We start from the raw sequence: 24,402 nt of genomic DNA on the forward strand, positions 1-24,402 counted from the left end.
CATTGCCACTCTGTATTCCCTGTCCCTAGGCTCCCTCCATGCCCTGCATCTTATCTCTGTGCCCCTATCCCTCCCATGCTCGGCTTCTCCTCTCTCTTCCTTTCCTCCTGTACCTTACCCCTGACCTCCCACATTCTCTTCCTCCCCTTTTTGGTTCTGGCCTCTCTCTCTCTTATTAGTCAGTGTGCATGGTGAGAAAAATTTTGGGAGAACTGGAATTCACACACACATTTAGGGCCCTGTTTACTAAGCTGTGCTAAGGGCACCCTAGCGTTCTTAGCTCATGCTAATGATTGGCATGCACAAAATACTAAGTTACCCATAGGAATATGTGGTGCTAAAAATGCTAGCGCCTTAGTAAACAGGGCCCTAACTTTGGAAAATCTCAGCTACTTTAGGACATTCTTCTCAATCGTGCCCCATAACAATGGAAACAAAATTTTGAGAGAGGTTTTAGAAGGATTAATCCAATTCTTTGCATTAAACCTTTTTGCTGTCATTTATGTGAGAAGTTGTAGGCCCTTCTTAGATCTGAATGGAACATTTTATTTTCCAAATTTCTATACCACTTAAAAACTAGGCGGTTTATAAAATACAAACATTAAAATAAAATTAAAAGCATAAAAAGTACAAAATTCTCTTGACATATCACAGATAATAGAAACACTGCTCTTACATCATAAAAGCTTCTACAAACAAGTGAGTTCTTAAAGCCACTTAAATTGCACTATACTGGCACATAGATGCAGTTGTCCCACCAATGCATTTCACATCAATGTCCCAACTACCGAAAAGACATCGGTTTGTGTAATATTATATTGTATAGTAGTAATCCCATCTAAAGATAAGTGTATTGCAGCTTCTGACCTTAGACATCTATTGGGTTGACTTACAGTGAAAACAGTCTTTCAATTCTTTGGGGTAGACACATAAACAGCCTGATGAACAAAACAGAGAACCTTGAACTGTATCCTGTATCGAACAGGGAGCCAGTGTGACTGTTTCAAAACATGTGATATGCATCACCCTTGACACACCAGCAACCAACCTAGGAGCAGCAGCAGCATTTTGTACTAACTGCAGTAATCATAGTTTGAATTATCTCACGAAAATCATATAGTGGCAACATAGGTCTCAACCTGTAAAAGAAATGAAGCTGTGCAAAACATGTCTGAATGCACATCATCTACATTAAGGCATAAGGGACCCCAAAGGAATCAACACCCAGTCAGCTGGGGTAGATACTCGCATCACTTCACGCATTGTGACAAAAAATTTGATCATAGAAATTGCAGATTTACATAAGTACATAAGTATTGCCATACTGGGACAAACTAAAGGTCCATCAAGCCCAGCATCCTGTTTCCAACAGTGGTGAATCCAGGTCACAAATACCTGGCAAGATCCCAAAAAAGTACAAAACATTTTATGCTGCTTATCCCAGAAATAAGCAGTGGATTTTCCCCAAGTCCATTTTAATAATAGTCTATGGAATTTTCCTTTAGGAAGCCGTCCAAACCTTTTTAAAACCCAGCTAAGCTAACCACCTTTACCACATTCTCTGGTAACATAGTAACATAGTAGATGACGGCAGAAAAAGACCTGCACGGTCCATCCAGTCTGCCCAACAAGATAAACTCACATGTGCTACTTTTTGTGTAAAACTGACCTTGATTTGTTTCTGCCATTTTCAGGGCACAGAGCGTATAAGTCTGCCCAGCACTAGCCCCGCCTCCCACCACCAGCTTTGCCACCCAATCTTGTATGAATTCCAGAGTTTAATTACACGTTGAGTGAAGAAATATTTTCTCTGATTCGTTTTAAATTTACTACTTTGTAGCTTCATTGAATGCCCCCTAGTCCTAGTATTTTTGGAAAGTGTAAACAGACACTTCACCTCTACCCTTTGCACTCCACTCATTATTTTATAGACCTCTCTTTCCTTGCTGCAATTAATCTTGCTGTGCACTGCTGGCACCATCAGCAATAGCAGGTTACTCCAACCAATCCGGGGTCCTTTCTTCAGCCACATCCCACCCCTTCTGAAGCAACTTCCTGTTTCCTCAAGGGCAGAACATGGCTAAAGGAAGGCCCCCGGATTGGTTGAAGAGCCTGCTATTGCTGACAGTGCGACAGTGCATGTAAAGATTAATCACGGCAAGGAAAGAAAGGTACCTTATTGCGGGAGGAGCAGGAGGAGGGCAAAGGTTGAGTGGTACTGCATCGAGAAGGGGGAGGACAAAAAGGGAGGGAGGGATTGTATCATGGGGGGAGGACAAAAAGGGAGAGAGGGGCTGCATCAGGGGCAAGGAGGGAGACAGGTGTTTCAGCAGGGGTGGGGGCAAGGAGGGAGACAGGTGCTGCATTGTGGGTGGAGGCAAGGAGGGGGAAGAGATCTAATGGGGGAGTGAGGAAGAGAGGGGATTCAGAGAGGGAAAGGTGCTGGACTTAAGGGAGAGAGGGCAAGAAAAGACAGGTGCCAAGACCTGCAGGGAAAGAAGGAAAAAGGAGAGGTGCTAGTCTTGCAAAGGGGAGACAAAACAGGATTGAGGGAAGAGAGAGGAACACTTGCTGGACCCTTAAGGGGAAGGTAGAGATGCTGGCATATGGCAGGAGGACACAGAGGAGTTATGTTGGACAGGGTAAGAACAGGGATACAAAGATGGGAGATGCTCAACATGGCAGGAAGACGGTGATGATGGGTCAGATAAATAGGGATGCAGGGAGAAGATGGATGGTGGACATGAATAGAAAAGAAGTGCCAAATGGATAAGGAGACTCAGACAAGGCAGTTAAGAGAAGAAAGAGGAAAGCAGAAACTGAGACTGGCACCAATAAAAAAAACAAAATGACCAGACATCAAAGGTAGAAAAAAGAATGATTTTTTTTTCTATTTATTGGTTGAATATGTCAGTTTTTGGAATGTGCTTCTGCCAGAACTGGTTTTAGACATGACTGGGGCCCATGAGAAAAACCTCACTCATTGGCCTTCAATCTCCAGCATAGCGGTGGTAAATGTCCAGCTTTGTGATGGCCCACCCTTGGCATCACTGGAAATTCTATTTTCTACTTATACTTCAAGCATATATATTATACTAGTAAAAAAGCCCCGTTTCTGATGCAAATGAAACGGGGGCTAGCAAGGTTTTCTTCTGTGTGCATGTGGGAGTGTGTGTTTCCCTGCCCTCTGTCCTCTCACCCCTCCCCCCTCTGAGTCCTTCACTGTTACAGAGAGAGCGATTTGATTTCGTGCTTTGCTGTGTTTTCCTTCACTGTTTGTGTTACAGAGAGAGCGAGGGCGGGGCAGACACTCATGGGGAAACCGGATATCTCTCCCCCTTCACACTTCCGGCTGGAGGCTTCATAGAACGTTGGTGGTGCCCAGGGCCGGTCTTAGGCAGAGGCGACCAAGGCGGCCGCATAGGGCCCCACGCCTAAGGGAGCCCCGCTCAGCGTGCCTCAACTCTGCCTTGTGCCTCCGCTCCGACCCGGACCGGGACCGCATCAAGTCACTAAACCTCTCTCCAGCCATAGGCAGATAAAGCATTCCTGGCATACCTTGTACACTGTAGCACTGTGCTGGATCTTTTCTTAATATTTTTCCTTATTTTCTCCTTTGTTATGAGAATTGGAACTACTAATTGTAGTGGGCTTGGATTGAATAATTTCTGGGGAGGGGAGGTTTCATGATGATAGCATTGTGCTTATTATTTCAATCAGTTTTTTTGTACAAGTTTAGCTTCATTTGTCTTTATTTGAAATTTCATAAATAAAAAAAATTCTAAAAATGGAATAATCTTATCAATGGGGTGGAGCTAGGGTGGGGGCGGGGCTAGGATGGGGCCCCACCAAATTGGTCTGCACAGGGCCCCGCACTTGCTAAGACCGGCCCTGGTGGTGCCTTTTATATAGAGAGATATCTAGTCCACCAAAGGACATTCAAAAGTCATTTATAGAAATTCACAAATTTATGCAAAAAATATATATATAAAATTATCCCCATTGTGATGAATTTTTAATGAGGCATCTGTGTGAAAAGTGCATAAAGTCTCATGCAATGACTGCCAGTAGTGCACAAAACAAATTTACAGTTCCTCCAAAGTATGCTTGTAGGTATAAATGTGCATGTGCACACAAGTGTTTTATAAAATACATGTGTAAATTGTAATTGCACCCAGCTCTGCCTAAACTCCACCTCAGGAAATGATGAGCCATCTTGTAGTTCTCTACCTCCTTTTTACATGTATATACGTGCACACAATTTTATAATGTGTAAAATAGTACATAGGAGAAGGGAAATATAAAAGCAACAATAAAAATTCTTTAGCAAAAAGGATTATGGTATCTTTAGAGATAAGTAAAATAGAAAGCTGTGTTAGTACCCCAAGGAACTGAGCCAGTTTAATAAGTTTTATAAATTGCCTTTCTAAACAAAGTAGTTGAACCAAAATGCCAAGAAGCAAGGAAATCGAGTTTATGGGGGGGGGGGGGGGGGAAGAGCTAAAGGAATAGGAGTAGTGGGGAGGGGATGGCTACTTTGTGGGGTATTGTATCCAGGAGGGTGTTTCTGAATCATAATATTTACAGTATGAAACATTCTTGTGTCTCTCAATCTCTCTCCACCCCACTTTTTTTCAGCACAGGCATTGCCTTTGACTTCACTGCCACCCCTTCTCAGCCTGAGGTAAGTAACAAGACAAGGTGCCTTCAGTCATCCACATGCTTTGGGGATCCCACAGTATTTCAGAAATAAGGACTTTGAGTTCTAGAAGGTATTAACTGATGTAGATGGTGGCATGGGATATGGGTTGGCCATAGTAACGTCCAGCTTCCATTACCTCAATCTGGCCTTTCCCTATTTGAATCTGTCACTGTATTTCAAAGCATTGCTGCACTGGTTTTATTTTGTAGTGCATGGTGATTTCACAGTAGCAGCTCTGGGGTTGATATTTAAATGCACTTATCAGGTTAGCAGATAAGAGGGATATTCAATGGCTTTAACTTTATCCAGCTGCCCTAACTTTATTCGGTTAACGGATTGAACATGGTTGTTACTGGATTACGCTTTTAGGTTGGTGCTGAAATCATATATTCAGTGCCAGCCAGTATCTAGGTACTGGCACTAAATTAATGTTTTACTTTAACCTCGGCAACTAACATTTTTTGCTGTGGTTCAGTAACGGTCCCTCATTTTCTATGTAGGCTATGATTGTTTGCTCGCTTGCAGCTACCCTGCTCTCCTAAGAGGAATCAAATTTGGATAAGAAGTTTGAATGACATCGGAGGGTTACAGTATGTAATGTAACCAGGGTACATTTTTCATTAGACAGTATGAAAGAGAAATATTTAGCATTGAGAGTTTCTGTTTTTCATTTTTTAATGAATTCTCCAACTGATTTGAAGCACTGAATGTTGACCAATCCTCAGCTTCCTGGATGAATCAGGCTATCTGAACTTGTCCTTGTCTTTTTATTCCTCAGTACTTTCTATACAAATTCCCAGAGAATATAGATTCCGTTATCATCAAAGTGGTGTCCAAGAATTCCTACCCTTGCTCCGTGGTCTCTGTTCAGGATATTGTGGTAAGTCCATGCAAAGATCAGAGAGGATGTTGTTGGGAAAAGATTAAAACTAGACTCGCTTGTAGTGCGGAAACCTGACTAAAAAATATTCTCTCTGGTCATACGTATTAGGATGGAAAGATGAGAAGGTAATAGTCTGTCAATGTAATGGATATTAGAAAGTTTTATTGAGTGCATGTAATTTGGATGAAATAATGTAGCAGAATTCTTGGAATGGACTTGTCATGATATCCCACCCATCACAATGTGATTCTCATATATGGGAAGAGCAATTTTCAAAAGTAATAAACTGATTCTCTGAAAACTGGCCAGTTTCTATGGCGAGGTTAGGTTCAGGGCCAGTTTTCCCCCCTCCCCCAATCTCCCCACCTGCATTATCTCTTCCCCTTTCCCACCACAGTCTACCTCCCTCCCTTCCCCTCACCTTACGATCTTCTCTAAAGTTTTTATTTCCCTTCTCAGAGCAGTCAGCCGCAGGCAGCTTGTGAGAATACCTGACATATCGGGGCCCTTTTGAGAAGGGAAATACATTTTTTAAAGTAGATTGGGAAGAGAGAAGGAAATGGACTGTGGTAGGGAGAAGGGGAAGACATATCTGGACTGCAGGGCCCCCTGGAGCTGTGGGACTCAAGGCAGCTGCCCTGTTTGCCCCCCCCCCCCCCCCCCCCCCCCCCCCCCCACTAATGCCAGCCCTGGTTAGGTTAGAGGACCAATAACATACCTTTTGCATTTTTGAAACTACATACAGTATCTTGCAGGGCAAACATACCCACAGAAAAAACAGTTGCAAATCTCTGCCATTAACTTTTCAGTCCATGAAGCTCTCCCCTCCCATCTTGCAATATAAAAATGTGAGATGTAGATTGCAACTAACCTGAATATGTTTACAGATCATAAAGTTTTTATATGAATTTGCTGTTTATTTTCATATCTTTGCACTTTCCAGTGCCCTGTTTATGACTTGGACCATAACGTGGAATTTAATGGCATTTATCAGTCTATGGCAAAAAAAGCAGCCATCACCATCCAGGTAAGCAAAGAAAGGCATGAAGAATTTTCTATAGGCAGCTTTTGCATGAGAAACATTAGAGGAATAATTGTAGAAGCCTCTTTGTGCAAAGACCTAAGCTATAGGAAAGCTATAAAAATTTTCACTATTTGAATATCTATTGGGGCACTGCAGGTCTATCATTGTACAGTGGAAACAATTTAATAGCACCAACACACTGTCTGATAGGTGTAGTTTGCCTGCTAAATTTGGGTGGAAATGGGTAAGGACGTCATATTGGCAGTGGGGAGAACAGGATAAATTCAGTACCCCCCCAAACTGTACTTATGCCTTGATCAGTCCATTTTTCCAAAGTAAGTAGCTGTGGGTTGTTGAGACTATCACTGTAATGCTTAAGATTAGTTAAATAGAACTACAGAGGGCTGAGACTGAGGGAAATATTGACTTTTGAGCAGTTTCAAGATTAGTTCAAGAACACGTCCTATATGGAAGAACGGCAGGAAGGAAACTGTTGCTGATGAAAAGGTATAGTAAGTAAGTGCTGCATAGTGTTTGCAAAGAGACACTTAGGCAGTACTGCACACACTTGGGAAAAGATTTTATGGTCTGATGAAAGACAAAGGACTAGATTCTGTATATCACGCCTAAAAAATTGGTACCAAAATGAAATTCGCCTAAGTTTAGGTGTACTTTATAGAATAAGCCTAAATTTGCACGTGGTATGTAGAATATGCTGAGCGCCTAAATTATGCATAGTCTAGGTGTGTTCTATAACAAAACACGTAGATTTTAGAAACACCCATGACCTGCCCATTCCACGCTCATGGCCATGCCCACTTTACAACTATGCGAGTTAGAATTTACGTGCAGCACGTTATAGAATACGTTTATACAGTTCTGTGCCTAAATTCTAATTAATGGCAATTAGTGTCAATATTTGCTTGTTAATTGGCAATTATTGGCACTGATGGGCTTGTTAACTAATTAAGTTGCGCATGCAAGTACAGAATGCGATTTGTATTTGTACACACAATGTAAATTGCGCTATATAGAATCTGGGGAAAGTGGAGAATTTAAAAAATAAAAATGAAATAAACAGCACATTGCTCTCCTAACATCATCCTTATGGTGAAGTATTATGTTGAGGGAGTGATTTGGAGCAGTAGAGATGGTAGGCTTGTGAAGATCAAGGGAAAGATGAGTGTTGCAAATACAGACACATCCTGCAAGGAAACAGGTTCCTGTCATACACCTGGGACTGGGGAGACTTACCGTTCAGCAAGACCATGATCTGAGCACAAAGCAAAAGCAACAATGGAGCGGCTCAGTAAGAAAAAAAAAAGACTGTACTTCCGTTGCTCAAATTTCAGACCTGAATCCAATAGAAAATCTGTGGTAAAATTTGAAGACCGTAGTCCACAGATAATTCCTAGCCAGTCTGAGAGAGCCTAAGGTATTCTGCTAAGAAGAATGGGCAATAATCACACCATCCTAATCATTCCATGGCTAACAAAAGAGCTCTTACCAAGTACCAAGTCAAGCCCTATGCAATCAACGTAATGACATAGTAGATGATGGCAGATAAATACCATCATGGCCCATCCAATCTGCCCAGTAAGGCAGTGCAGGTTACTTTCCCCCAAACGTCTTGAGATTGCAAAAGTAATTTCATAGCCGTTTAGAACTGAAGTGCTGTATTCAAATCAAAACAAAACAACAACAAAAAAACCCTACTCTTCTCGATTCAATTAGACACACCCAGTATAGTACTTAGAAAGTTGGTGTCCAAGTCACTTCAGACTCAGTAGTACTCGAACCTAAAGGTTTGCTGTTGCTAACTCAGCACCCAGCCCCCCTGGACCAGTGAGGCTTTTTGGTTTCTTATTCTTAGTTACTGTCTGAATATGTCTATAATTCTTTCACATTGAAAGTGTAGAGTATCTTCTGTAGATCAGTGAATCAAACTACTATTTTGAACTATATTTTTTTACACAGCAGACTGTGAAAAATGTAGGTGCATATGTTGCAGCTAATCTGATCTAATCTAAGACTTCTATACCACCAAATTCCCAAAAGGGTCCAAGGCGGTTAACAATAGGAAACATTTAAAATACAATCATCAAACTAATCAAAAGCAGTACAGTCACAAACAGATTAAAATAGTTGCAGTCTAGAATCAAGTGTTATGTAACCAATTTACATAATCAATTGTCACTCAGTATAGCAGTTATATATTTATTTTACTTGGATTTTGCTCACACATTTTCAGTAGTAGCTCAAGGTGATTTACATTCAGGTGCACTGGGTGTTTCCTGTCCCTGGGGGGCTCATCTAAGTTTGTACCTGAGGCAATGGAGAGTTAAGTGAATTGCCCAAGATCACAAGGAGCAGCAGTGGGATTTGAACTGGGCATCTCTGGATGTTAAGACTGGTGCTTTAACCCCTAGACCAATCCTCCACTCTGTAGTTAGCAGATAGAAGGGTCTTTAGACCTCTCTAAAAAACATATATAAATAATCCAATCTTAACACAATAGGAAGAGATCTCCAAAGATGAGCTGCCTGGTAAGGATAAGATCTTTCATGATTCTTCTTAAAGATAAGACAACGAACTGGAGGAAATAAGAGTACTACTATTTTTTAAATTTCTGAGTAAACTGAGCAGAAGAGCAATAAAGGAAATCATGTAAAAGTATAGATAAAAAAACATGTAATGACTTAAAATCAAGGCAGGATACTTTGAAAATATTGACAACCAGTGCACATCTAATAACAATGGGGTAACCCTATCAAACTTACTATGACAATAGATCATCTTGGCAGTGTGTTCTGTAAAAGCTGCAATCTATTAAGTTATTTATCAGGATGAGCAAAATATAATGAATTACTATAATCCAGTTGTGCTAAGATATAAGATTGAACCACTAGGGAAACATTTTTGACACATTACTTATTTGAGGTTTGAATGAGAGAGTCGAGTAAAATAATACTCCCTGCAACATAGAAACCTTCACCACCGGTAGTGGATGAGATGAATCCAAAATCGCAACTAGCACTGTAGATATAGTATTGCTAAATCAGACAATCTTAGTTTTTTCAGCATTAAGCATTAACATGTGACTAGTAGCCCAAGTCTTTAGATTATTAATACAAGATGAAACCACTGAATAAGTTAGCGCACAAGTTTCAGAAACAGCTACTGTGTAAAGGTAATATATGCACTTGTGTGTCTTCACAGCCTAGGTTTTTTTGTTATAAAATTATCTACCATGTGTGATAAATAACCAGCTTGAGAGTACCATAGTCTACGGTGCAGTTTAGACTTTCAAACTTTCAATAGAAGAGTTGCTGCTTAATGGAAAGTTGGAAACTGTTTTGTGAGTTCCTGAGTTTCCCATAGTCTCTCTCTTGTGTAGAGAAAGGATTTCCCCAATGGGCAGTTCTATGTGGTATTCGTGATAAAACCAGAAGACTATACTTGCGGAGGATCTGCACCCATAGGTATCCAAGGTAAGATGTACTACATATATGAGACAAGGGATCATTATGTTAATTACTAGGCAATAAATTGTTAATCATTGGAGCTTCAGAGCTAATCAGAGAAAGGCATCATTTGAGTTTTCAATGACCACCACGGCCGCTGAGAGGAGGGCAGGGGGACAAGCTTCCCCCAGGCCCAGCCTCCAAGGGAGGCCTCTGTACTGGCAATAAAAAAGCCACTTTCTTCAGGCTTCAGTTGGCAGGCACAGACAGAAGGCTGGATCGGTCTCCTGCTCCTATGTGCCAGGTTATCATGTTATCGCTTTAACTCTGTTCTGGCACATCCCACCTCCTATGTGAAGTACTTCCTATTTCCACATAGGCAGGAGGGGACGTGGCAGGAAGAAGGACCCGTGGCCAGTAAACCAGCACACAGGAGCAGGAGACGTACTGAGTGAGCAGTAAGCTACTGCCAGATGGGGGGCCTACAGGGAGGGGGGGCACCCTCAAGATTTTACCTTGGGCCCTACTTGGTCTCTCAGACGCTCTGAAGACCACATCTATATTTTTGACAGAGGTCCAATTCATAACAAGAGTGTGACACTAACCAGCTTATTTTCGAAAGAGATCGCTGGCCATCTTCCAACACAAATCGGGAGATGGCCGGCGATCTCCTGAAGTCGGCCAAATCGGTATAATCGAAAGCTGATTTTGGCCGGCTTCAACTGCTTTCCGTCGCGGAGCCGGCCAAACTTCAAGGGGACGTGTTGGAAGGGTAGCGAAGGCAGGATAGTGGCGTGCCGGGGCATGCTTAAGAGATGGGCACCCTCGGCTGATAATGGAAAAAAGAAGGGTGTCCTTGGTGAGAATTTGGTCCACTTTATTTGGTCCCTTTTTTTCAGGTCCAAGTCCCAAAAAAGTGCCCGAACTGACCAGATGACCACCGAAGGAAATCAAGGATCACCTCTCCTGACTCCCCCAGTGCTCACTAATCCCCTCCCACCCTCAAAAAACAACTTTAAAAACTTTTTTTGCCAGCCTCAAATGTCATACACAGGTCCATCGCAGCAGTATACAGGTCCCTGGAGCAGTTTTAGTGGGTGCAGTGGACTTCAAGCAGGCGGACCCAGGCCCATGCCCCCCCACCTGTTACACTTGTGGTGGAAAACGGGAGCCCTTCAAAACCCACTCAAAACCCACTGTACCCACATATAGGTGCCCCCCTTCACCTCTTATGGCTATGGTAGTGGTGTATAGTTTTGGGGAATGGGTATTTTGGGGTGGGGTTGGGGGGCTCAGCACCCAAGGTAAGGGAGCTATGCACCTGGGAGCCATTTTTATTTTTTTTAATTTTTAGAAGTGCCCCCTAGGGTGCCTGATTGGTGTCCTGGCATGTCAGAGGGAGCAGTGCACTACAAATGCTGGCCCCTAGCTTGACCAAATGCCTTGGATTTGGCTGGGTTTCAGATCGCCGGCCTCGGTTTCCATTATGGGCAAAAACCGAGGTCAGCCATCTCAAACCCAGCCATCTCTGACATTTGGGCGGCCCCAACCGTATTATCGAAACGAAAGATGGCCAGCCATCTTGTTTTGAAAATACAGTTGGCCCTGCCCCTTTGCGGCGCTGTCCTCGGAGATGGGCGCCCTTAGAGATGGGTGTCCACGATCGAAAATGCCCCTCCACGTCTGCTTTATAGTGTCTTTGCTCAGAAAGAAAACCATTAAAAGGTAATGGTCCAGTTGCAATTTCACAGTTTGCACAGTATGTGATAACTGAACATTGGGACAGGGAAGATGTCAACCAGTCAAACAGTTTGAAGTCCGCATAATTTCAAAGTATCAGAGTATCTTCCTTAATTAAATAGATTATTGAATTTGCCAGTCATCTGTAGTTGACATCTATCACTTCTGAATAAATGATGATAAATATGGTTTGTGTTTATACACTTTGAAATTTAAATGTCTGGGGTGAGGGGTTGAAGATGAAATGGGATAAACGGACCAAAAATGTGCACTTCTTTCAGATGGTAATTTTTATAACGGATATTTTGCATGTCAACTGTTTTGGCTATGTAAAAGGCTTCTTGTAAAATTACCCCATAGGGTTTGTACTGTGACAAGATGCAGTCCATTTGTAGGTGTGTTCAGGAGTATAGTTTGAGCAGAGTCATAAAATATATGTATAGTTCATAAAATATGTATCAATCTAATACATTCTGCAGTTGACAATCAGCACAGGGAGGATGTGGAGAAAACAAATATATCGCAACATAGCTACCAATATGAAGGAAAGATTTTTGCAGACCATCAGATGGTGAGAATCTTAGTAGACCATTCAATTTTTATTACACTAAGATAAATATTCCGCCACACATCTTCAACAGTCCCAGTTTAATTTTTAAGTTCTCTAACTAAAAGCCCAGATTGAGTGGAGGATACTAGTGCCCCCTCTGCTGTTGACCTTGCTTTTACCTTTACATCCAAAGTTAATGATCTTCAACAGAAATTTTTGCCTACTGATGATGGGGTCATTCCTGTACAGATCAAGACTGATGGAAACATTCTCACCACCTGTAATTGGACCAGTATCATCTTCTTGCAACAGCTTTTCATCATTCCACGTACAAATTCCTTTCCAATTGTGAATGATGCTCTGGGCTTCTAGGCCACTACAGCACTTCTCGATCCTGTTCCATCTTCTATATTAAAACATTATGACACTTTTTTCCTTCCATATGTACATGGTCTCATAAACACTTCCCTTGCTTTAGGAACTATCTCTCATAATTGGAAGATTGCTTATATCTGCCCTAACATCAAAGATCCAAAAGTCTCCCAATCAGAGGCCTCCTATTTCAAACTTACCATTTATTTCCAAAATAACTGAACGTATGGTTGCTGATCAATTAGTCTGTTTTTTTTGGGGGGGGGAAAGGACCAAGCCTGGCCAGACAGCTTTCAACCCAATTACAATACAGAGACTACTCTATTAGGCACTATATCATACATTTATACACACTAAGACAAACATGGTGGTTCTCATCTCTTTGGATCTGTCATCAGCATTTGATATTGTTGACCATATTCCTCCCACATCGACTATCAGAGATGGGGATTAAAGACGTAGTATATTACTGTTTCCACTCATATCTTTCAAATAGTTTTGTGGGAAGATAAATGTTCTTCCTCATATCAACTATTTTGTGAGGTCTCACAGGGCTGTTGGTGCCTATAATTTTCAACATTTTTCTCTCACCGCTAGTACTACTTTTTCAGACCCTTGATTTTATGCCTTTTATATATGTTGATAACATCCAAATTCTATGCACTATAGACCTCTCTGATGAGCAAGTTATTCATGATTTGAATTTGAAGTTGTCTGGGTTATGGAGCATAAACTTGTACTGAGTCTTGCTAAATCAAAGGTTCATATTTTTTCTGATGGGATAAGAAGCCAGCATAATTGGCCAGTTTCTATATCGGACCAGCCTGTTGAACAGGTAGCCTATCAAGAGTAACCTCCAAAGGTTTTAGAAAATTTAACATTTTGGTCCCATATTTCTCTTATGATGAAGAAATGTTTCTTCAAGATACATTACGTACACTCCCTCCTAGACTCCAGATTTATTTGGATTTTAGTCCAGTCTGTGGTTCTTATTCAGTTAGGCTACTATAATTCTCTTTTTCATGGCCTGTGAATACAAAACTTGAGGCATCTTCAGACAATCCAGAATATGGCAATAAGATTTGTTACTGGAGCTATAAAATGGGATCATGTAGCATCATTGCTCAATGAAGAATATTGGCTGCCCATTGCTACCAGGATCACCTATAAATTTCTCATGCTAACCTACCAGGTTTGTCTTTCAGGATTCATATTGTTTCTTTTTCACTACCTTATCCCCTATGTACTGTGAAGGAGAGGACCTGGGGGTATATAAGATGGAAGTGGAAGAGGAAGAAGGGAGGCGGCTCACGAGCAGACGTAGGCAGAACAGAGCCTTGCCTCCATTCCATCCCCAGAGCGCGAGAGAAGTAGTAATGCCCCCTAGAAAAGGGTGGAGAGAAAAGGACTACATTACCCAGCATCCCCCGAGAGAGAGCAGAGAAAGGTTCGTGACCTCTACAAAATAGAGGAGAGGAAGAGATTACATTTCCCAGCAACCTCGGGGAAAAGCCTGGTATAGAGATTACCTTCCCCAGCAGGAACAGGGGGAGAACTCTAACAAGGAAAGGGTGGTGCCCCTGCAGGGTAATCAAAGGAAAGAGGAACAGCTGCAAAGTGTGTGGGACGGGGAGCCCATGGAGTATCAAGAAGCTGGGCAGAGAGAAAGAGAGGAGAGCGAGGAAGAGCCTATGGACCTCTCAGCCTGGGCTCACTCCTTAGGTAACAAAATAAGAGACCAGGTAACTTCATGGTATGGTAACTGGGCTAAGAGAGGAAAGAGGAAAGGTCATGTGGGAGGATGGATCAGTGCTTAGAGAGAGTGACCCAGATGGGTGGGGCCTTTTCATTTTCCAGAGCTCAGGCTGTGATTGAACTTTGAGTTTAAAGAGTTCTGGTTGAAGAGGGATGAGAGATTTTCTCGGAGTGGGCTGAAACTGTGGCTAAAAAGCCTAAAAGAAGCTGAAGGGGGTTTGAGCTTTGTGCTGAAGCCTCAAGAACTGTGTTTGTTTGTTTTTTTTTGTTGGAACTGCTTGCAGTGGTTTGCCCCCTCTCAAGGGAGAGGGGGGGGGAGAAAGAAGACCATAAAACTGTCCGAAAGGAACCCAGCTGGGTGCTGGAAGCCTGGGAGTTAAAAGTTGTTTTTTTTTCTTGCTGTGTTGTACCCTGAGAGGAGCAACAGGGGGAATTGTGAGGTTTTTTTTTTTTTGCTTCAAGTATTGTGTCGTTTTGCACTGCTGGACTGTTGGATCCCAAGCAAAATAAAGAACTTGTTAGTTTTGCTTTGAAGGGATTTCTTTGAGCCCTGCCCTGTGGACTGCAGTGAACCAGGAGGTTGGGGCAGCAAGGGTGAAGGGGAGATCCCGAGGACCCTCAGGCGGAGGGGAGTATCATTTACAGTACTCAATCGGGCTCAATGCTCCACTGACCATTGATTACTGGTATTGCCATCCTACAGACAAATCTGTTTCTATCCTATAGACAAATTTGTTACAATCATATATATAACATAGCAACATAGTAGATGATGGCAGAAAAAGACCTGCATGGTCCATCCAGTCTGCCCAACAAGATAAACTCACATGTGCCACTTTTTATTTGTACCTGTCCTCTTCAGGGCACAGACCGTATAAGTCTGGCCAGCACTATCCCCATCTCCCACCACCAGCTCTGGCACAGACCGTATAAGTCTGCCCAGCACTATCCCCGCCTCCCACCACCGGCTCTGGCACAGACCGTATAAGTCTGCCCAGCACTATCCCCGCCTCCCAACCACTAGCCCCGCCTCCCACCACCGGCTCTGCCACCTAAACTTGGCTAAGCTCCCAAGGATACATTCCTTCTGAACAGGATTCCTTTATGTTTATCCCACGCATGTTTGAATTCTGTTACCATTTTCATCTCCACCACCTCCCGCGGAAGGGCATTCCAAGCATCCACCACTCTCTCCATGAAAAAGTACTTCCTGACATTTTTCCTGAGTCTGCCCCCCTTCAATCTCATTTCATGTCCTCTCGTTCTACTGCCTTAGCATCTCCGGAAAAGATTCGTTTGCGGATTAATACCTTTCAAATATTTGAACGTCTGTATCATATCACCCCTGTTTCTCCTTTCCTCCAGAGTATACATGTTGGTCCACAAGTCTCCCCTCATACGTCTTGTAATGCAAATCCCATACCATTCTCGTAGCTTTCCTTTGCACCGCTTCAATTCTTTTTACATCCTTCGCAAGATACGGCTTCCAAAACTGAAGTGTTCAGCGTGACTGCCCTTCTTTTATGGAATGCCATGCCACTTTATTGTGTCGTGAACCGTCATTTTCCAAGTTTAAAGCATGTTTGTTTGAAATGTATTTTTACAGTAAACTATACAATACCTATTGCAGAGATTACTCTGGGACTGGATTGTGACATGGGAATATATGGCAGGGTACTCTTTCCCTGGAACCTCTCCCCTCCAACCTGTTCCTCTAATGATATTGTAAACCCCACTTTTTTCTTCTTTCTTTCCCCCGTGTTAGTTGGTATTATAAACTGCCTAGATGGTTCCATGATAGTATATCAAGAACAAAGAGAATTTGAGCTTGAACTTAATCTACTTAGTTTCTTCAATTGTTTGTTTCTTAAGCTTCTTAAGCTAAGACACCTTTCAAATTATTGTTGAAGCAATTGAATAAATTAAGTAGATTAAAAACAGAACATTTTATTTAAATACTGGAGGGATTTATACCTAAAAACTCATGCATGTTTACACCTTCTCCTGAGCAGGTGCAGAGGTATGTGGATATATTTTAGCCACAAGTTCTGCAGCTTTCATGCAGCTAGTTTATAGGATTCATAGGTGCCTCTGTGTGTGTGTTATTTATTTATTTATTTATTAGGATTTATTTACTGCTTTTTTGAAGGAATTCACTCAAGGTGGTGTGCAGCAAGAATAAGTCAAACATAAGCAATAGACAATTTCAGCAGTAAAAATATTCAAACTACAAATTATGGCATAGTATGCTACATTACTTTTATAAAACAAGTCCCAAAACAGGTACTTACTTGGTCTCCCAAAGTAACTGTCCTGTTATAAAATTACCCTATTATGCCCAAACTTTGCATCTTGGAGGTATATGGATTTTAGGGACATGCTTTTCATTTGAAACAAATTAGGAAATGTCAATGATATTTCCTCTTTTGTGTATTAAAGAAAATGCAAGGAAACTAAAAAGCCAGAAACAAAACAAAAACAAATCTAACCCTAGCTGAATCCTTAACCACAAATTATCTCCAGTACCCTTAAGATGTGCTTTAAGGAAAGATCTCATTATACTAGGCAACCAAGGCTAACATTGGGTACTGAACTTTTTGTTCTACCAGGTAGAATTCTCTGTTGTGCCGAGAGACCATTTTTCTGAGTCCCACGGAAATGTTTGCTCCTGAGAGATTCAATTTGATCCAGTTATGACTGAAACATTGTGACAGATGCACTCGTGCATTATGTCACTTGATGATATCAGATATAATGTCTTCATATAATGTACCATATGAGGATCTTGCTGCAGGGTTAAAGTTAGAAGCAACTAATCCACTGTTTCTTTTGTCAAACTAGACAAAGAGAACCATACCTGGAATCTGCAACGAGTAAAGGACCTCCAAGTGACCATAGTCCCTTCCATCAAAGGTTAGTGATGCTGAAGTTTGCAGCTGAGAGACTGTAAGAGAGTTTTACTACAGACAACAGGAGAATGTAGCTATCATACTAAAGCAATGCTATAGAGGGCACTCAAGTATTCCCCTGCCCAAAGGGAAAAAAATTAACAATGAAACATTCTCATGGCAAAGACAAGGACAGCCCTAGGGTAGAGTCTTGACGTGAGGGAGGGCCAGAACACTAAGCTTATTTCACCTTAATCCCAAATAAGACAGTATCACACACAGGGACTGTTCCCAAGGGGGGAAAAAAAAAGAAGTGGACCAACCTGGGTTGTATTGTTTCTATTGTGTCAGAAGACACCAAGTAGGAAAGGCCCAAAAAGACTTCTACCCAGAAGAGAGGCAACAGCGATTACCACAAGGAAGGCACTGTTTTGTCCAGAAGATTTTACCAAGGTGGTCAGAAGACCCTCTCAAATAGGCCTACACAGGAGCTTGCAGCATCTCCCAGAAAAACATTGCACAGATTGGTGAAGGAGTTTTAGTATGGAAGCTGGATTAGAATATCCATGACTCTATCCCAATATGAATCCTATTGAGTAATACATGAATGCTGACTGGGAGGCTTCATACTTCTCCTATCTCATAATCTCCTGGGGAAATCAGTGGGAGTAAGGATTGTTGAGATGCTTAGTAATACATTGTTGTTCAGTATATAAAAAAGTGTACAGGTGAACTGAAATTCTCATGCTGTCCCTTGAGAAATTGCTGCAGGAAATTTTTTCCTAGGGGAATTGACAAAGGCTCCACTCCATGGAGAAGAAAAGAAGAGTGACCAAAATGATAAAGGGGATGGAACACCTCTCGTATGAGAAAAAGCTAAAGTGGTTAGGGTTTTTCAGCTTGGAAAAGAGACAGCTGAGGAGAGATATGATTTAGGTCTACAAAATCCTGAGTGCTGTAGAACGAGTAGAAATAAATCGATTTTTTTACTCGTTCCAAAAGTACAAAGACAGGACACTTGAGGAAGTTACATAGAAATACTTTTAAAACAAATAGGAGGAAATAGTTTTTCACTCAACGAATAATTAAGCTCTGGAACTCTTTGCCGGAGGAAGTAGTAACAGTGGTTAGCGTATCTGGATTTTAAAAAGCTTTGGACAAATTCTTGGAGGAAAAGTCCATAATCTGCTATTGAGACAGACAATAGGGAAGCAACTGCTTGCCCCGGGATTGGTAACATAGAATGTTGCTGCAAATTGGGTTTCTGCCATGTACTCGTAACCTGGCTTGGCCACTGTTTGGGAAAAAAGGATACTGGGCTGGATGGACCATTGGTCTGATCCAGTATGTCTATTCTTATGTTCAAGGTGGCTCTGGAGCTACAGGTAACAAAACTGTATGGTTTAAAAAACTACTCATATCACAATAATCTGTGGATAGCTGAGGATATTAAAGACAATGAAATATGTGGATTTTTGGAAACTTGGATGCCTTTGGAATTAAAATTGGCCAATGAGTTGGGCAGAATACAGGTTAAATGTGCACATAAGAGTTGGGGGGGTGGATGAAGAGCTGGAGCCATGGCAATAATTGCCCAATTCCTGAACTTTGTCCAGAAAGAAGCAGTACTGCAGGCCTCTCGATGTAAGCCACAACAAACCCACAGTGGGAGAAAGGTACTGATATTCTGAGAGTGTAGTACAGAGTACTACAGTAAATCAGTTACTTTCTGGTAGCTAAGGATATATTTGAGAGTGGGTAGGGCAGAGAGAGAGGTCCAATAGCAGTTTCAGGTCATGCAGTGTTATGGTTATACTTTGATGGAAAGACTCAACATTAGGAAAGTATGGAGATTCCCTTTATGCTTTTATGAGAATTTGGGATTTAAGGCAGTTCCTGAGAAAGAGTTGTTTTATGAAACTGCCAATGTTGAGCACAAAGAAAACATATCACTTACTGGGAGACTGCAAATTGTAGTTCTTGGAAGGGCAATTATTAGATATACTGTCAAGATGAAGGAGGATTTTGAATTTAGAAAGGCAGTTATGAATGAATGTATGCAATGAATCCTACTGAAATCAGAAAGCGAACTTAATATCGGTGCGGACATCACTGAACATTTCTGTGCCCGCTCATACAAAATAGTCTGTCCAGTATTATATATATAAGCTGTTTCATTACGGGGATAAGCTTGGAAGCTGTTCTCAGCATTGCTTAGGCTACTCGTGCCAGTTCGTCAAGGCATTCCTATCTATGATGGGCAGGGTAGAATTCAGAACAATTGGGATCATATTGGGAAGGTATTTCTGGACTTCATTGTATCTATGGGAGGAGGGGAGTGTGGTAGATGCCCATAACTATTTGGACAATTGTGCATTGCCTAGAATTTCCTTGGACAAATTGGAGATTTTAAAAGCTCTGTTTTCATCCTAGTAAATTCAGATGACCATAAAAGGGGGTAGCTACTTGTAAAGCCCTAGGATGTGTTAGGTATAGTTCTGCGTTTTATAAGATTCTACAAGATAAAGCTAGCACCCCACTAAGTGAAGCTTTTTGCCAATGGCTTGAGAGTGGAAATTTTTCTTATGGGAGAAATGATGCACACATATGTGCTATATCTAAAACTGGCAAGGATCATATGAAGGAAGTCCTTGGCCAAATCATCTTAAATGTGGAGCAAAAAGATTCTGACAAAAATACTAGAGGATATGCTTGGTGCTTCCGGAGTTAGTGCAAGATTCACAGGTGGGATTTATGAAGGGGAGGCATTCAGTCGTAAATATCAGAAGGATTTTGGCGTCTGGCATCTATGGCCTACTGCATTCAAAGGCAAATCTCTTCTATATATATTAGTTTTGAAGCAAAAATAGGTTCGACAGAATCAATTGATAAATATGTTTTTGGCGCTTGAGAAATTTGGGGAGCAGTGCATAGCTATGTGAAGAAACTAGCACTAATTGGTTCTCCCAACTAAAAAGTTCATCGCATTTAGTTCAAATAGTGGCAGGAGGAAGGCTGGGGAGAGGATGATGGGGGGGAAGACAAAATACTGTCTGTTATTGGCACTGTTGGTCTGATGCTGATTGCTACTATAATTTTTCATTTGTACTGAGTTGACACTTCATTTGTGTTTTCAAATAAAAAGTTTCAAACATATTTCTAAGATGTTATAGAAGTTATATTTTTGCTTCCTCAGCCTCAGTCTATGTGAAGGCCATTCTCCTCTGCCTTGTCATATTCCTTGCGTTCTACCTTGGAACACTCATTGTTGCTTTTGTGCAATACATCCGGTGAGTACCTTCTTGTTTTACCAATATTTTTTTATTATCTGAACTCTAGTAACTGGACTGGACAATCTTCAAAATATTTTGGGCAACTAATGAAAATCCTTAAATAAAACATTCACAGGTATGTGAGAACCAGAAAAATAAGCATGAAATGGGCCCCGTGGTAGTTTGGTAACACATAAGATAATAGCATGCACAAACTATTAGTAAAGGATGCACAAAAGAAGTATCTACAGTGGTGGAAATAAGTATTTGATCCCTTGCTGATTTTGTAAGTTTGCCCACTGACAAAGACATGAGCAGCCCATAATTGAAGGGTAGGTTATTGGTAACAGTGAGAGATAGCACATCACAAATTAAATCCGGAAAATCACATTGTGGAAAGTATATGAATTTATTTGCATTCTGCAGAGGGAAATAAGTATTTAATCCCTCTGGCAAACAAGACCTAATACTTGGTGGCAAAACCCTTGTTGGCAAGCACAGCGGTCAGACGTCTTCTGTAGTTGATGATGAGGTTTGCACACATGTCAGGAGGAATTTTGGTCCACTCCTCTTTGCAGATCATCTCTAAATCATTAAGAGTTCTGGGCTGTCACTTGGCAACTCGCAGCTTCAGCTCCCTCCATAAGTTTTCAATGGGATTAAGGTCTGGTGACTGGCTAGGCCACTCCATGACCCTAATGTGCTTCTTCCTGAGCCACTCCTTTGTTGCCTTGGCTGTATGTTTTGGGTCATTGTCATGCTGGAAGACCCAGCCACGACCCATTTTTAAGGCCCTGGCGGAGGGAAGGAGGTTGTCACTCAGAATTGTACGGTACATGGCCCCATCCATTCTCCCATTGATGCGGTGAAGTAGTCCTGTGCCCTTAGCAGAGAAACACCCCCAAAACATAACATTTCCACCTCCATGCTTGACAGTGGGGACGGTGTTCTTTGGGTCATAGGCAGCATTTCTCTTCCTCCAAACACGGCGAGTTGAGTTCATGCCAAAGAGCTCAATTTTTGTCTCATCTGACCACAGCACCTTCTCCCAATCACTCTCGGCATCATCCAGGTGTTCACTGGCAAACTTCAGACGGGCCGTCACATGTGCCTTCCGGAGCAGGGGGACCTTGCGGGCACTGCAGGATTGCAATCCGTTATGTCGTAATGTGTTACCAATGGTTTTCGTGGTGACAGTGGTCCCAGCTGCCTTGAGATCATTGACAAGTTCCCCCCTTGTAGTTGTAGGCTGATTTCTAACCTTCCTCATGATCAAGGATACCCCACGAGGTGAGATTTTGCGTGGAGCCCCAGATCTTTGTCGATTGACAGTCATTTTGTACTTCTTCCATTTTCTTACTGTGGCACCAACAGTTGTCTCCTTCTCGCCCAGCGTCTTACTGATGGTTTTGTAGCCCATTCCAGCCTTGTGCAGGTGTATGATCTTGTCCCTGACATCCTTAGACAGCTCCTTGCTCTTGGCCATTTTGTAGAGGTTAGAGTCTGACTGATTCACTGAGTCTGTGGACAGGTGTCTTTCATACAGGTGACCATTGCCGACAGCTGTCTGTCATGCAGGTAACGAGTTGATTTGGAGCATCTACCTGGTCTGTAGGGGCCAGATCTCTTACTGGTTGGTGGGGGATCAAATACTTATTTCCCTCTGCAGAATGCAAATAAATTCATATACTTTCCACAATGTGATTTTCCGGATTTAATTTGTGATGTGCTATCTCTCACTGTTACCAATAACCTACCCTTCAATTATGGGCTGCTCATGTCTTTGTCAGTGGGCAAACTTACAAAATCAGCAAGGGATCAAATACTTATTTCCACCACTGTAAATGACCCAGTGACAGAAGGCAAACTGATGTTGGCTCTCCAACAGAGCAAGATACAAAAAGTGCCGGGGCCAGATGGATTTACTATGGCCTACTACAAGCTAGTTCAGGAGCGGGTGACGCTCCCCCTGTTAAGTCTATATAATGATATGGCCACTTCTGGAGCAATGTCGGACTCAATGAACATAGTGAAAGTAATAGTATTGCTGAAGCCTGGGAATGATAGGATGGAGGTAGGGTTGTATAGGCCCATATCATTGCTAAATTGCGATGTCAAGATATATGCTAAGATACTGGCAAATCGACTGTCCAGAGTGATGCCGGATTTGATTGCATCCCCGCAAGTGGGCTTTGTGAAGGGTAGGTTGGTGGGGAGAAATGTTAGGGCGCTCTTGGCATCTTTGGAGGTTATGGAAGCGAGAAAAAGGCCTTCTCTGTTGGTCAGTTTTGACGCAGAGAAGGCCTTTGATCGTGTAGTATGGAACTTTCTGTTCCAAGTGATGGAGAGAGTTGGAGTTGAAGGTAGGTTTAGAGAGGCAGTGGGGGCACTTTAGTCGAATCCACGGGCGTACATGTGGGTGAATGGGGAGAAGTCTTCCATGTTTTCAATCCGGAGGGGCACGCGGCATGGGTGCCCACTGTCGCCTTTACTCTTTGTACTTGCCTTGGACCCTTTGATAAGGGAAATTGAGGTCCATCCCGAAGTGGAGGGGGTAACCTGGGGAGCATCCTCGTTCAAGGTCTCCGCCTTCTCGGATGACGTACTAGTCCATCTCAGGCAACCAGCTAGATCCTTGCGAGCCTTACTGGAATTGTTTCAGGAATATGGTGATTTTGCGGGACTTAAAATAAACTACTCTAAATCTCTGGCACTAACAGCACACGCCAGTGTGAAGACGGAGTGGGGGACCGGATTCCCGCTTAAATGGGCAACAGACTCTCTTCCGTACTTGGGCGTCCAGGTTGGCATGAGAACGTCCACTTTATACCAGCTGAACTATACAAATTTATTGGACAGGATGAAGGGCCGGCTTAGCACGTGGGGGACGTTGCCGCTTACTCTACACGGGTGGATTCATCTGTTTCGAATGGTGGAGTTTCCACGGTGGCTTTACACGTTGCAGGTGCTGCCTCTCCGAATCAAACAAAAAGATCTCAAGTCAGTTGTATCGGCATCTGCGGAAGTTTGTGTGGAGAGAATCTAAGCCAAAACTCTCATTGAAATTTCTTATGGGTCCCTGGAAAGAGAGGGGCATGGGGCTTCCAGATGTGCGCAGATACAATCAAGCCTGTTTGCTGCGACATCTAGGGGATTGGATGTTGGGGAGACAAGATTATACGCCACGTAATATGGAATATGACTTCTTTGGGCCACTCCACCCGCATTACCTGCTGCACTGTAACAGAAAAGATTTACCTGAACATGTGCGCAATAGCATGTTACTGAACCCTTTGAGAGAGGTCTGGAGGGATCTAAATAGGTTGTGGGGCCTGGAGACGGATACTTCAGATCTGATACCGTTACAGGGTAACTCAAAGTTCACACCAGGTTCTGATAGTCCAACCTTTCGTAGATGGGCAGAGCTGGGGATTACCAGACTTGAACACGTTCTAGACGCCAGGGGACGGATTTTGTCCTTGGGAGCTCTGGGAGTGGGCATTAGCCCAAATCACTTATTTGCGTATTATCAGCTGGTCCACTATGTAAGATCTTTAGAGCCCCATAAGCTGGAGGGTGGTCATGGGCGCAGGCTTAGAGCTTTTTTCAGTGACATCCCCGGGGAAAGACTCTAGGGGAGTTAGAAGGTGCGAAGAAAACAGGACAAGTTTGCCAGAGATGGGCAATGGATCTGGGACAGCCACACATGCATAGATTTTCGGAAACTTATATCTCGCATTCCCCAGATCTCA

At 42.4% G+C, this 24,402-nt stretch overlaps 1 protein-coding gene across 1 annotated transcript in view; it reads left to right on the top strand.

Annotated features, from left to right (window-relative positions):
* SIDT1 (SID1 transmembrane family member 1) overlaps positions 1–24,402 on the top strand; it is a 234,634-nt gene that overhangs the window by 84,621 nt on the left and 125,611 nt on the right. Inside the window, exons 5-10 of the mRNA XM_030203910.1 lie at positions 4,639–4,684; positions 5,481–5,582; positions 6,529–6,612; positions 10,007–10,100; positions 17,332–17,403; positions 20,575–20,668. Of these exons, the coding sequence (XP_030059770.1) occupies positions 4,639–4,684; positions 5,481–5,582; positions 6,529–6,612; positions 10,007–10,100; positions 17,332–17,403; positions 20,575–20,668 (492 nt within the window). The remainder of the gene's footprint in view (positions 1–4,638; positions 4,685–5,480; positions 5,583–6,528; positions 6,613–10,006; positions 10,101–17,331; positions 17,404–20,574; positions 20,669–24,402) is intronic.

The sequence above is a fragment of the Microcaecilia unicolor genome, chromosome 5 (genome assembly GCF_901765095.1).
Source record: "Microcaecilia unicolor chromosome 5, aMicUni1.1, whole genome shotgun sequence".
Classification (NCBI taxonomy): Eukaryota; Metazoa; Chordata; class Amphibia; order Gymnophiona; family Siphonopidae; genus Microcaecilia; species Microcaecilia unicolor.